The sequence below is a fragment of the Ovis aries genome, chromosome 4 (genome assembly GCF_016772045.2).
Source record: "Ovis aries strain OAR_USU_Benz2616 breed Rambouillet chromosome 4, ARS-UI_Ramb_v3.0, whole genome shotgun sequence".
Lineage (NCBI taxonomy): Eukaryota > Metazoa > Chordata > Mammalia > Artiodactyla > Bovidae > Ovis > Ovis aries.
Genome location: NC_056057.1, coordinates 105517134 through 105532350, shown reverse-complemented (window position 1 = coordinate 105532350; position 15217 = coordinate 105517134). Strand labels below are relative to the sequence as shown.

At 37.8% G+C, this 15217-nt stretch overlaps 1 protein-coding gene and 1 pseudogene across 11 annotated transcripts in view; both read left to right on the top strand.

Moving 5' to 3' along the window:
- BRAF (B-Raf proto-oncogene, serine/threonine kinase) overlaps positions 1-15217 on the top strand; it is a 164616-nt gene that overhangs the window by 82487 nt on the left and 66912 nt on the right. For all 11 annotated transcript variants that reach the window (XR_006059713.1, XM_042248927.1, XM_042248924.1 and 8 more), the window contains 3 exons: positions 6686-6789; positions 7643-7745; positions 14785-14933. Coding sequence is in view for 10 of the 11 variants with exons in the window: in XM_042248927.1 (XP_042104861.1) it covers positions 6686-6789; positions 7643-7745; positions 14785-14933 (356 nt within the window). In the remaining variant the exon portion in view is untranslated. The remainder of the gene's footprint in view (positions 1-6685; positions 6790-7642; positions 7746-14784; positions 14934-15217) is intronic.
- LOC114114633 (5S ribosomal RNA) lies at positions 14366-14484 on the top strand (annotated as a pseudogene).

The following is a 15217-nucleotide window of genomic DNA, read 5'->3' as shown; positions in this document are numbered from 1 at the left end:
CAAAACTGTAGTTTCTTTAAAAGTAATTTAGAGATTTTGTAAGATACTCTGTATCAAAATGAATGTGTACTCATTACTTCTAAAAATGAAAAAAGTATAAACAAGGTAAGTGTACCTTGGTACAGAACTGCTTAAGACTATCCAGGTCATGGATTAGATACAGTGACTAAAAACAATAAATGTGTGCGTCCTTTGAGATAGTTTTGAATCATATATAAAAACCTCTTAATTGCAATTATCTGGAGGATGGAGACATTGCTGGGGGCAGGAGAAAGGGACTAATCTTTTTGCCTTATACTTACCCCCTTCTTTCACATAATGCCAAGCTACTTGTTGTATTATGGTCAAGATTATTGTTTAGAATTATATCTGATTTATTAACTATTTCATTATGGATGATTAAATGTTGCAACATACATTTAAATACACATATCCTGAAATGTGGTGGGACTATTTTAATGTTAGGGACTTAAGTATTGGGTCATGGGATATGCCCACTTAAAACTTCATAAAATGTACATTTTATGCAGAAAAATTTTACTGGTTTATATTCTCTCTAGTGTATAAGAAAAGACTTCCTTTTCCCACAAGACCCTGGTCAACATTGAGTGTTAATGAAATTTAGATGTTATTGCCTTCCAATGCAGGAAACGCAGGTTCTATCCCTGGGTTGGGAAGATCTCCTGGAGAAGGAAGTGGCAAACCACCCTGGTATTCTTGTCTGGGAAATCCCATGGATAGAGGAGCTTGGTGGGCTACGAAAGAGTTGGATATGACTTAGCAGTTAAACAGCCGATCTAATAGAATTTCAAGTATATTAGACATGAGATACCCTCATTCATATATATTTTTCAATGTGTTGTGTTAACAACAATAAGTTAATAAAAAAAAACCCTCAATTTTCCTGAAATGTGGCTTTTTCTAAGCTGACTTTCTTGATCGTGTAGTTTAAAAGACACAATTTGCTTATTTTTTTTAATAGGTTTACTAAAATATAATTTATAGACATACAGTTTACTTATTTAAACTATACAGTTTTAGTCTATTCACAGTTATGCAACTGTCAGCACTAATTTTAGAACGTTTTCATCACTCTGAAAAAGAAGCGGTGTACCCCTTAGCAGCCACTCACCATTTCTCCCCAGTCTTCCCAGTCCTAGCCAACCACTTACTTCCTTTCTGCCACTCTAGATTTGCCTGTTCTGTACATTTCTTTCCATGTAAATGGTGTCATAGAATATGTGGTCTTCTGTGACTGGCTTCTTTTGCTTAGCATAATGTTTCCATGGCTCATCCATATTATAGCATGTCAGTGTTCATGCGTTTTTATGGTTAAATAATATTCTGTGTGTATATCAAACCACATTTTATTTAGCCATTATGAATTTTGTTTTCACCTTTGGCTATAGGAATAATGCTATGAATATTCATGTCCAAGTTTCTTTGTGGACATATGTCTTTGTTTTTCTTGGATATATTTTCCTTTGCAGATATTCTGATGATTACATTGACTTTAGATCTTTGTTAAGGTAGGATGCTAGTTTTGAACTAAGATCATGGCCTCATCAAGGACACTTAATTTTGGAATTTGGAAAAGAGGCATTAACTTGGTTCTTCTGAAAATATCTTCTTAGTCTTTCCATCTATGAAAATTGAAACAATGCTCCCCTCCGCCTTTACCATTGTTGTTTAGTCACTAAGTTGTGTCAGACTCCTTTGCAACACCGCGGACTATAGCCCGCCAGGCTCCACCGTCCATGGATTTTCTAGGCAAGAATACTGGAGTGGGATGCCATTTCCTCCAGAAGATCTTCCTGACCCTGGGATCAAACCCGCATCTCCTGCATTGACAGGAAAGTTGTTTACCACAGAGCCACCTGGGGAGCCCACCCGTTTTCCTTTGTGAATAGGTAATTCTTTCATGTGGTATTTGTATCAAGGAATCTTGTTTCTGCCCCTATCCCTATCCACCCAGATTCCCCTGCATCTTTTAGGTAACTTTTTATTTGGGGCAGTGGGGGTGTGTGTGCTGCGTTTCTAAAGATGTAGCAAGAAGAAAATATAAAAATATATTCTTATTTTCCCACTCCTCTTCATACAACACATCATATTGTATATGTCATTCTGTATTTTGCTTTTAATGTTTTGCTGTGTTTTTAATGTTTAATGTTTTGCTTTTAATGTTTATGTGAGCCAGCCGTATAGCTATAGATTCCATTGTACAGATGTACTATAGTTTGCCAGTTATGTTATAATATACTAAAAGTAGGCTTGCTTGATCAAAGAGAAATATACATTTGTAATTTTGATAAGATACTTTGAAATTTTGCTTCATAGATTTTGCTTAATTTTGCACTGCTACCAGCACTACAAAATTCAGAAAACTTAAGATCATGGCATCTGGTCCCATCACTTCATGGGAAATAGATGGGGAAACAGTGGAAACAGTGGCAGACTTTATTTGGGGGGGGCTCCAAAATGACTGCAGATGGTGACTGCAGCCATGAAATTAAAAGACGCTTACTCCTTGGAAGAAAAGTTATGACCAACCTAGATAGCATATTGAAAAGCAGAGACATTACTTTGCCAACAAAGGTCCGTCTAGTCAAGGCTATGGTTTTTCCAGTAGTCATGTATGGATGTGAGAGTTGGACTGTAAAGAAAGCTAAGCACCAAAGAATTGTTGCTTTTGAAGTATGGTGTTGGAGAAGACTCTTGAGAGTCCCTTGGACTGCAAGGAGATCCAACCAGTCCATCCTAAAGGAGATCAGTCCTGAATATTCATCGGAAGGACTGATGGTGAAACTCCAATAATTTGGCTACCTGATGCGAAGAACTGGCTCATTTGAAGAAACCCTGATGCTGGGAATGATTGAAGGCGGGAGGAGAAGGGGATGACAGAGGATGAGATGGTTGGATGGCATCACCGACTCAACCAACATCAGTTTGAGTAAACTCTGGGAGTTGGTGATGGACAGGGAGGCCTGGCTTGCTGCAGTCCATGGGGTTACAAAGAGTTGGACACGACTGAGCGACTGAACTGACCAGCACTATATGAGATGCCTGTTTACTATAGCCTCTCCAACAGAATATGTTGTCAGACTTTTGTATTTTTGCCAGTTTGATAAAGTGAAAAAATATTTTGGCAAGTTTGAGTTTGGTTTTCTCTGAGGTTGAACACTTTTTCATAATTCTGAATCTCATTTATAATTTGTTTCCCTGAACTTTTTTTTTTTTTTTTTTTTGCCCATTTTTCTGTTGGATTGGTCTTAATCTCAATTTTTCAGGAGCTCCTTATGCACCATGAAGTTTATTTTCCTGTTACATAAGTAGCAAATATTTTTCCCAGTTTGTATTTGCCTTTTGACTTTGCTTATATAGTCATTTTCCCAGTATTTGTAGGGGATTTGTTCCAGGACCCCATAATACAGCCCCTACAAATATTGGGGGATGACTATATAAGGATACCAAAATCCTTAGATGCCTAAGTCCCTTATATAAAATGGCATAGTGTTAATATTTGCATGTAACCTGTGCACATCCTCCTGTATACTTTAAATCATCTCCAGATTACTTATAGTAGGCACATTTAAGGTTTACTTTTTTGGAACTTTCTGGATTTTTTCCTAAATATTTTTGATCCTCGGTTCATTGAATCCATGAATGTGGCACCAACAGATATGGTGGGCTGACTGTAGTATGTTGTGTGAGTGTTTTCTTTTATGGCTTCCAGATTTTGCATCATAGTTTTATAGGCCTTCTTCACTTGAGATTGTAAGGGAGCCCTGTTTCTTCTAGTTCTTTTATGGTTTGTCCCCTCCTTCCTTCAACATTTAAATCTTTGATCCGTTTGGAGTTGACCCTAGGATACTGTAAGAAGTATGGATGAACTTTCTTTTCCTAGATTGGTTCCAGTTGTCCCAGCATCAATTAGTTAAAAGTTCATCTTTACCCTATTACAGATGCTGACTTTATTTTGACTTTATTTATGTGTTGAACAGTCTGCTTTTGGTTTTTCTGTTTCATTCCATTGGTCTGTCGGTCTGTTGAACAGGTAGTATCATGAAGAAACAAAAATCAGCCTTTTGAAGTGGATGAAGGACAGATTGATGACTTCCCTTGGTGATAAGAGTGGGAAACCAAAATTTTGCCTACTGATGAAACATATATACACCTTGGAATCAACCTGTTCAGAGAAGCATAAGGGAGCTTAGCTATATTAGAAGATGGAATTACAGGAGTGCATGAGAGAAATTACCAAAGAAACTGAAGGGTGGATAGCCCCAGTCCACTAATGACTTTGTATGCTGTATTAAGAAATTTGAATTTCACCCTATAATTAACTGGAAAAATTTGAGAAGACTAATGTAAGGTTATATCACAGAATGAAATTCTGAGTTCAGTGGACTCCTCAGCAGTCCATAGATGGGCTTGAAGTTTTATGTTTCAAAGAGATGATTCTAAGGCTTTCATCAGGTTCTCAGAAGTATCTGGCAAGCACCACACACACGTTAAGAATACCTTTTTTTAAAAAGATTTCACTGATAACGGGATAGGATAGATTGGATGAGGTTTAAAACTAAAGATAGGGTTGCCACCTAAGAAGTTTAGAGTAGGCAGAATACAAATAGCAGAGGGGAAAAGTCAGCTTTCCCTTCTGTTCGTTATTTCTGGAAGGTATGGACAGTTCTCACTATTGGCAGTAGTTATTTTCTGTATATTTCCTGCAAACACTGAATTAGTGAACACTGAAAAGTGCTCCTAGGACAAGTACAGGATTACTATTATAAATGAGCCAAAGATGGCCTCTGTATATTGGCCCCTGGATTATTTATTTCTTCACAGCAGGCTGGGGTCCATTAACTTAAAAGTCATCTGGCATAGGGCACTTGTTTGCAGTATGAGAGCTAGGAAAAGAAGGCATATCACCTTGATTAACCTCAGCTGCTGCTAAGTCGCTTCAGTCGTGTCTGACTCTGCGACCCCATAGACGGCAGCCTGGGATTCTCCAAGCAAGAACACTGGCATGGGTTGCCATTTCCTTCTCCAATGTATGAAAATGAAAAGTGAAAGTGAAGTCGCTCAGTCGTGTCTGACTCTTCGTGACCCCATGGACTGCAGCCCACCAGGCTCCTCCGTCCATGGGATTTTCCAGGCAAGAGTACTGCAGTGGGGTGCCATTGCCTTCTCCGAACCTCAGCTGGGAAGGGTCAAATTTTTCAGTCTTCTGTGCATGCCTGCAAAAGCATTGCAAGTATTGATTTGGGGGTCACAAATAAATTTTAATGAATAGGCAAATTTGCAAATACAGAATCCATTAATTTAGAGGATCAACTGTACAAATCTGGTCTCTTGAATACTTCTGGTGATGAATCTACTCCCTCAAACTTTTCCCATGCTGGATAGTTTTAACAGTTATATTGAGCTAAAATCTGTCTCCTGTTTTTCTGATCTTAGGTCCTAATTTGGCTTTATGGATTGTTGCCCATTGACATACTGTTTAAATTCATCTGTCTTATATTCACTTTCACTCAATTCACCTCTGGCATAAGAGTCCCAGTTTCTTTAGAAACTTCTGGTTTGCTAAATACCTTAGTGATTTAAAAGAACGAAACCTTTAATTTTTTTATTAACTAACACATCTTGTCTGTCACCCTACACTCCCCTCTCCGCCTAAAAACCGACCAACCTGAACTCCCATTGCTTCACCTTAGTCTGTCTACGCTGTGTTTGTCAGTTCTTTTCCAGTTTTAAATTATTCAAATTAATAAGAAGGGAGATGAGTCACTGGCAGAAAAGACCAAGGTAGAGATGACTTCAGATATACAGGAAGATTCTTTTTCTCTCTCTTTTCGATGCCTCTTCTCTCTTCACTCCTAATGTCATCTCTATTTCTCCTTAAGCTAGCTTCATTCTGTAGCCAGATTTTCTCAGTGTACTAGGGAAGATAACCATTAGGGAATCCATATTTTTGTCTTCTTGGAACTTGACAATAGGAGAGAAACTTCTGTCAACCAGAGTAGATCTGTCAGTGAAAGGAAGAACTGTAGTACTGTTCGGGTCATCTGTCTAGCCCTGGATCTGGGATATGGGGACTGATGGCCAGCTTATGTCATGTGCAGCCAGAAGAGCAGTGACCCTGGATTCATGACTTCTCAAGTGCCGTGTGGCTTTTAGGGAAAGGGGGGCTCCCAGAGGAAACAGGAATGCTGAACAACAAATAGCAGCTGTATACATCAAGACAAGTATTCTCTTCTATGTTTAGGATCAGTAAGAGATCTCTTAAGGATCATGATAATGATTGAAGGATTACCGTCTTCAACTTTGAACAGTGTTGGATGAAAATTGATTTTGCTTTAAATGTTGACATTATTTCTCAGCAGAGAGCACTTAGTGATCTGTTGCATTTTCTTTTCTTTTATGTGTTTACGATATTTTGTAATTTTAATAAAAAACTAAAACTTGATTTTGCCTTAAGTTGGTGAGTAATAATAGATGTTTGAGTCATAATTTTCCATTAATATTAAGTTAGCCCTAGAAATAATTTTCTGACATAGTAATCCATATGACATTCTCAAAATGTTATAAAGGTAAATTACTGGGTTTTGGGTTTTTTTTTTCAGTGATGTGAAAAAACATATAATTTATTTCTTCTACCTCATGTCCTGATTTTGTGATACCTTAGGTACCTGCACGGTGTGGAGTCACAGTCCGGGACAGCCTGAAGAAGGCACTGATGATGAGAGGTCTAATCCCAGAGTGCTGTGCTGTTTACAGAATTCAGGATGGGTATGGTTTGTATGTGATGTGAAACTTTGTTTAAAAAAGGGAAAAAACATCAGATACTAAATTTTGAGGTTTTCTGTAAGATTTTTACCCAAACCTAGGGTATTGAAAATCAACCTCAGGAAAAAAAAAAAAAACTAAGTTAATTAGCCTAGACAAGTCTGGTATGCCCTTTGAAGACTGAACATTAGATAATTTTGTGTGATGATGGTGTTTATTATTCTGATAAAATGACTTTATATGGAGTTTAAGATTCTTAAAATTTTGAACCATTTTCTCTGTTTCTTATTTGAATAATGGACTCTTTCCCACTCCTGTTTTTAATAGAAACTCATAGTTTCACCAAAGACTTATCAAAATTAACATTTTATATTGAATTATTTTTCAGAAAGCATGAAATTATGCCATGACCCCACCCCTGCCATTCCCAATTTTGAATCCCATCTGGAAAAGAAAAAAGAGATCTCCTTTTTGGGGGCATATTGTCCCTTGAGTACTCTTTTTCTTTGAATGGATAGGTAAATCCATACCTGTGGGGTTTTTTTTGTTTTTTTGTTTTTGTTTTTTGGACCCCAGGAACAATCCATTTTCTGCTGTTGTAGGTCTTTTCTGGAGCTGACTTGAAGAAAAGAGTACATCTCTTTACCCTGCTGTTTGTCCAAGAGTGATACATTTATTTGGGGTAAACTTAAAAATTAATTTTTTGCCATTTAAATTTCTAACGATGGAAGACTAGGGAGCCAAAACTCCCTCACCATTACTAGCCCCTCAATAACCAATTTTCATATCTTCAGCATGAGGTATATGAAGCTTTTTAGGTATGATAACCAAGAAAGGCTGTGTCTACGCTTTTCAGGGAGAAGAAACCAATTGGCTGGGACACTGATATTTCCTGGCTTACTGGAGAGGAATTGCATGTAGAAGTGTTGGAGAATGTTCCACTTACAACACACAACTTTGTATGTACTTTTTATATTTTAATGTCAAAAATCGTCAAGTTCTTTGAGTTTTTATTTAAAGAATGAAGTTTGAGACGAATAATTTTGACATTGTTTTTTTACCTAAGTTGAAAATCAGTTTTATTCTTTAAAGAGAAAAAAAGCACCACATATTAAAGAGGTTTTTTTTTAATCATTATACTTTGTCTTTAATTTTAAAAAGTAATAGTCATTTAAAAAATTTGAATGGTATGAAAGTATATCAAGTAAAAATGTGGAAGTACCCTACCAGAGGTAAATAGTTGTTAATAATTGATTGTTGTGTAGTCTTCCAAAGTTTTTCTGTATATAAAATGTGTGTTCTTATATCTGCAAGCCCAAAATATTCCTTCTTTTTTCCTTCCTTCATTTTCCTTCATTATTTTCCATTCCCTTCCTTTTTGAAAAAAAAAAAAACTAAAAATGGAATTATATTTTGTATGATACTCTTTTTTTAAAAAAGTGTTAAGCACAGCATCATAGGCATCTTTCCATGTCATTACACCTAGCTTTATAATGATTACATAGTAGTCCATAAGAATCTGCATTCATTGTATTTAACCATTCCTCTTTGACATTTAAGTTTTTTTAAAAAAATCCATTCTAAACATGGTAAATAGATTCTGCATACACCTTAACACACTTGTGTAAATGTTTCTGAAAGATAGTGTAATGGAAGTGGAATAGCTTTCCTTGAGGACTGAAGAAAGACAGATGTTAAAGCTCTCCTTCCATACTAATTGCTTTATCTGGTTTTTGCATTTGCCAGAACCTAGCCTAAGCTTTGGAGAAGGCAGTGGCACCCCACTCCAGTACTCTTGCCTGGAAAATCCCATGGATGGAGGAGCCTGGCAGGCTGCAGTCCATGGGGTCGCGAAGAGTCGGACACGACTGAGCGACTTCACTTTCACTTTTCGCTTTCATGCATTGGAGAAGGAAATGGCAACCCACTCTAGTGTTCTTGCCTGGAGAATCCCAGGGACGGGGGAGCCTGGTGGGCTGCCGTCTATGGGGTCACACAGAGTCGGACACGACTGAAGTGACGCAGCAGCAGCAGCAGCCGTCTAAGCTAAGCGTCTCCAGCCTGAGGCCTGGAACAGTGGAACCTCTCTACCTCAGAGATAAGGGTACAGTTCCCAGAGCTTGAGAACCTGTCCTCTGAATGAGTAGGCAGCAGCCAAGATTAGAATGATCTATAAGGCAGGAGTGCATTTCTTACTTTTCTGTGTATGAAATTTGAAGTGTAGTTTATTTTTCTAGATGGATAGTAATTGCTTCCCTTTTGGCATCAAGTGTTTTCCCTTGTGCCTTTGGGATTAGAACAGCTGGGTTCTTCTGATTTCCCAGGGGGTTAGTGTTTTGGGGGCTCCTTTAGTGGTGAATAATGAAATTGGGTTTGTGCTTCATTAGATAAGGCATCTTTTGGACAAGTGTAAAATATACTTGATGTCAGTCAGATTTACCATGAAGCAGATAGTTTTATAATCATGAGATAAGGCATTCACTAGTATTGATTTTGTTTTCAACTTGTAGAATTTTGAGAAGATAAATCTTAAGAATTTTTATTTCAGCTTTTAGGAATTAAAAAAAAAGTTGTTTACATTTCACAGTGATGACTATCCTTTTTCTTAGTTATTCTTCTTAATTAAAAATTGGATATGAGAAGGTAAAGGAAGACCTAAGTTAGTGACCTAGAAGTAGTGCCTCAGGCAGGTCTTTGCCACAAGAGGAAAATGAAAGCAAGCTTTTTTGGATGTGAGAGTTGGACTGTGAAGAAAGCTGAGTGCCGAAGAATTGATGCTTTTGAACTGTGGTGTTGGAGAAGACTCTTGCGAGTCCCTTGGACTGCAAGGAGATCCAACCAGTCCATTCTAAAGGAGATCAGTCCTGGGTGTTCTTTGGAAGGAATGATGCTAAAGCTGAAACTCCAGTACTTTGGCCACCTCATGCGAAGAGTTGACATATTGGAAAAGACTCTGATGCTGGGAGGGATTGGGGGCAGGAGGAGAAGGGGACGACAAAGGATGAGATGGCTGGATGGCATCACTGACTCAATGGATGTGAGTTTGAGTGAACTCTGGGAGTTGGTAATGGACAGGGAGGCCTGGCGTGCTGCGATTCATGGGGTTGCAAAGAGTCGGACAAGACCGAGTGACTGAACTGAACTGAAAGTGCTATAGATACACAGAATAGAGATTCCTAAATAAATGTTTTAATTAAGAATTTTCATAAAGACTCTTAATTACTATATGTTTAAAGTGCTCTGTCTGTATGTGTGTGTGTGTGTGTGTGTTAGTTGCTTAGTCGTGTCCAACTCTTTGCAACCCCATAGACTGGGGCCCACTAGGCCCCTCTGTCCATGGAATTCTCCTGGCAAGAATACTGGACCGGATTGCCGTTTCCTTCCCCATTGAAGTACAGTAGATACACAAAATAGAGATTTCTAACCTGGCTTTTGAAGAATCAGGAAATTTTCCCAAAGGAAGAATTATCAAACCTGAGACCTAGTGGATGACGATAGATGAGTGAAAGGAAGACTACACTAAACAAAGGGAACAGCAATAAAGCCTGTTACCCTTTCAGTTTTGAGAAAAGTTTAGAATGGAGGCTACATACTTGGAGAGGCAGATGTTACAGTGTAGCATGTATAGGGGTGGAGTAAGCTCACGTTCAAGCTGGTTTTAGAAAAGGCTGAGGAACCAGAGATTAAATTGCCAACATCCACTGGATCATGGAAAAAGCAAGAGAGTTCCAGAAAAACATCTACTTCTGCTTTATGGACTATGCCAAAGCCTTTGACTGTGTGGATCACAATAAACTGCGGAAAATTCTGAAAGAGATGGGAGTCCCAGACCACCTGACCTGCCTCTTGAGAAATCTGTATGCAGGTCAGGAAGCAACAGTTAGAACTGGACATGGAACAACAGACTGGTTCCAAGTAGGAAAAGGAGTACATCAAGGCTGTATATTGTCACCCTGCTTATTTAACTTCTATGCAGAGTACCTCATGAGAAACGCTGGACTGGAAGAAACACAAGCTGGAATCAAGATTTCCAGGAGAAATATCAATAACCTCAGATATGCAGATGACACCACCCTTATGGCAGAAAGTGAAGAGGAACTAAAAAGCCTCTTGATGAAAGTGAAAGAGGAGAGTGAAAAAGTTGGCTTAAAGCTCAACATTCAGAAAACGAAGATCATGGCATCCAGTCCCATCACTTCATGGGAAATAGATGGGAAACAGTGGAAACAGTGTCAGACTTTATTTTTGGGGGCTCCAAAATCACTGCAGATGGTGATTGCAGCCATGAAATTAAAAGATGCTTACTCCTTGGAAGGAAAGTTATGACCAACCTAGATAGCATATTCAAAAGCAGAGACATTACTTTGCCGACTAAGGTCCTTCTAGTCAAGGCTATGGTTTTTCCAGTAGTCATGTATGGATGTGAGAGTTGGACTGTGAAGAAGGCTGAGCGCCAAAGAATTGATGCTTTTGAAGTGTGGTATTGGAGAAGACTCTTGAGAGTCCCTTGGACTACAAGGAGATCAAACCAGTCCATTCTGAAGGAGATCAGCCCTGGGATTTCTTTGGAAGGAATGATGCTAAAGCTGAAGCTCCAGTACTTTGGCCACCTCATCCGAAGAGTTGACTCATTGGAAAAGACTCTGATGCTGGGAGGGATTGGGGGCAGGAAGAGAAGGGGATGACAGAGGATGAGATGGCTGGATGGCATCACTGACTCGATGGACATGAGTCTGAGTGAACTCCAGGAGTTGGTGATGGACAGGGAGGCCTGGCGTGCTGCAGTTCTTGGGGTTGCAAAGAGTTGGACACGACTGAGTGACTGAACTGAACTGAAGCTCATGTGAGTCCTTGTATTCTCTGTTGAAGATTTGGACTTTTCCCAAAAATCATTGGAAAGTTAATGACTGCTATCGGCAAGGGAGCAGTGTGATTAGATAGATTTGTGGTTTTGAACAATTGCTCTTAGCACCATATAGAAACAAGAGTAAGCCTGTGTTCTGCGTAGAAAGGGTAAGAATTCCTCTCTCTGCTTCTGTGTGCTGAATTTTGTTGGCTATGGGAGGAAGGCTGCTTATGCCCCCTGGTTTCATAGTCTGTTACAAAGACGATTCCTTCAGCATTTACCTATATCCCATGAATCCTTGGGAACTGATGGGGGGAGGAGGCAGGAAAGGTAGAGAAGCAAGATTAGAAACAGATGCCATGGCTCCAGACCTTCCCATTTTACATAGATGCTAACCTCAGACAGCCCCACACCTTACAAATCAATGCATGCAAATTACCTGTTCTATGGCCCACATGAGTTTACCATTCATGTCTCAAATTCCAAAATAAGCATAAGTTGTGGCCCAAAAGAAAAGATATATCTTCCTGTACCTGCTTATAAACAAAGGTATACATACGAGGTATATGTCACTCAGTTTATGCTCAAATGCCTACCCATATTTTCTCCTTTCTGCTTCCCTCCTTTCTCCCTTCCTTCTCTTTTTCTCCCACTTCCTTTACATATAGAAGCAGTCAGTTATACATAGTTTACAAGTATGTCAGTGACAGGAAGAAGGACTGCAATTGACTAGATTAAAGAAGGAAGAGAAATTAGGGCTTCATGAAGCAGATTATTAGGCAATTGAAAGTATGAGTATGTAGCAAAAAAGATGACTATAAAATGATGATTCCTATGAATACGATTTATATTTTTCTGTGCTCTAATTTCCAGAGATTATGCTCGAGTATAAAAAGATGCTTGCCGTAGTAAATAATAGCCACATAAATATTAAAAAAGCTTTTTCTTACTGCTTGTATATCCAGAGACAAATGGAAAAGGAACAAAGCTAAAAACAAGTCAGTTGCCTTTTTATATCTTCTGTAACTTGATCCATAGCCAGAATGTGAAGAAAACAAGAGTTACTCTTAAAACTATCCAAATAGTTTATCTAAATATTCTCAAAAAGCCAGAATGGATGATATGCCAAGGTACCATTTTCTATAAAACATTTCTTTTAATAACATTTTATCCTGTTAAATATGTGTTTATTGAAGAGTTTTATAAAGTGAGTATTGAAATCAATTTAATGGATCATGAAAAGCATTTATATGTAATAGAATGGATTAGAAATTCTGATGTGCATTATGTAGAGAGTAATATTATAAGAATACAACCATATCCTGGATCATAATGTATTTTCCTTATTATTGTGTGTGATTAATATTGTCTGAAAACTTGAGAATATATAGCAAAAAACAAAGGGCAAAATAGAGTCACCTATGCTCTCATCACTCCCAAATAGGCGTTGTTAACATTTGTCATTTACTTATCCTTCTTATGTTTTCTGCTTATTACATAAACAAACCAAACAGTTGTAAACAATTTCTGGTTTTGTCTGTTACCAAGATAGAACCTCCCTAGCACAGTTCTGTTTATGTGACATGTTTGCCTTCTGACAGGGAGTTCCTACATGTTGCCCTGTAAGCATCACATAGAGGAATGTTCACAGATACATTCAGGTGTTCTGATCCTCTAACAAACTGATAATTTGTTAAACGTAATTCTTACCATCTTTTAGGTGATGTTCCTGTCCTTTGTCCTAAGTTAACAAGTTTAGTTAACTTAGGTTAATCTGATTTTCATATAATTTTAATTATAAACTAGTTTTTTTCTTTTGTAATTTTTTAACACTTTAATCAAAGTATATTACATTTTAATCAAATATATATAGTTTTTAAAATAGTGCAAAGGGGTTGCCCCAACCCTTATTAGCCTCTAAGGCCACTCTATAGAGGAAATCATTCTTTTCCTTTTATTTCTTCTTTCTTTTTAAATTTGAAAAAAGACATAGGAGACTAGGAGACTTGGTAAATACACAACAAGTTTACATATAGTTCCACTATATATTACAATTATTTCTTAAGTACATAAATTAAGATTTTTAGTTGTAGTTTCAATATCAAACTTTCAAAAATCAATTGAATAGATAGAAAAGTAGAAGGATATAGTAGACCTGAAAAGCTCTATGAACCAGTTCAACATAATTACATTCTTAACTTTTAATGGTTTCTGTTTTAAGCTCTTCTAGTGATTCTTTTCATGTTATTGAATAATAACTTTAGGTCACAACTTCTGTATCAGTTTTAGACATCATTTACTGATTGCCAGTTCCGTTGGAAATTAGATCATCTGTAAGTGACAGCCTTTCCCCCTCTTTCCTCTCCTCCTTGGAAGTGTTTTTGGTTTTTGTGGGGGTTTTGGTTCCTCTGTTCCATACCTTTGTAACTTTAAGCATGCTGTTATTTCTTGTGTCAACACCAATAAGCATCTCTTAACTCCTTTGTAGAATTATTCAAGTGTCCTCTTACCCTTTCTTTCACCTCTATTACTTCCTTCTCCTGTACTCTTATATAGTAAAGCTTGAAATTAGTTTCTAGTCTTTCATTCATCCACCATCTTCTTGACTTCTGAGTTTAATTGAATAGTGAGTGGGAGATAAATTCATGTAGTCCATCTGTTACCTTGAACCGTCTGGTTTCGTTTTAGACTCTTCATGGTTAAGTTGGTTCTCATGATGTAAAAACATAGTAAGTCTACAGCCATACCACCCTGAATGCGCCAGAGCTCATCTGATCTCAGAAGCTAATCAGGGTTGAGCCTGATTAGTACTTGAATGGGAAACTGCCTAGGAATACCAAGTGCTATAGGCTTGGGCTTCCCTGATGGCTCAGGCGGTAAAGAATCTGCCTGCAATGCAACAGATTTGGGTTCGATCCCTGGGTTGGGAAGATGGCCTGGAGAAGAGAATGACTACCCACTCCAGTATTATTGTCTGGAGAATCCCATGGACAGAGGAGCCTGGCCGTCTATGGTCCGTGGGGTCGCAAAGAGTTGGGCACGACTGAGTGGCTAACAAACATAGTAAAAATTTGTTATTTTAAACAAAAGAGTAAATAAGTTGATTTCTAAAAAGATTCTTACAGAATCCTCCATGATGTTTTACTTTGCAGGTACGGAAAACTTTTTTCACCTTAGCATTTTGTGACTTCTGTAGAAAGCTGCTTTTCCAGGGGTTCCGCTGTCAAACATGTGGTTATAAATTTCACCAGCGTTGTAGTACAGAGGTTCCACTGATGTGTGTTAATTATGACCAACTAGAGTAAGTAATCAAAAAATTTTTCTTTTCTGCCACTTTGCATTTAACTTTTCTTAATGTGAAACTAGTATGTCTTAGAGTCTGTGGATGTTTTCTTTACAGAAGAGTTGTTGCAGGGAATTTTTTGAGGTTTGGCTAGACAGTAGTGTAGCCAGTACTTCTCTTCAGATTGTAATTCTGGTTTGCTATACATTTCATTTATGTTTCATATTCTTTTTTAATTAATATAAGATCTCTTCCCGTAGATACCACTTTTAGATGGTTTTTAAGTGTTTAAATTAACTATT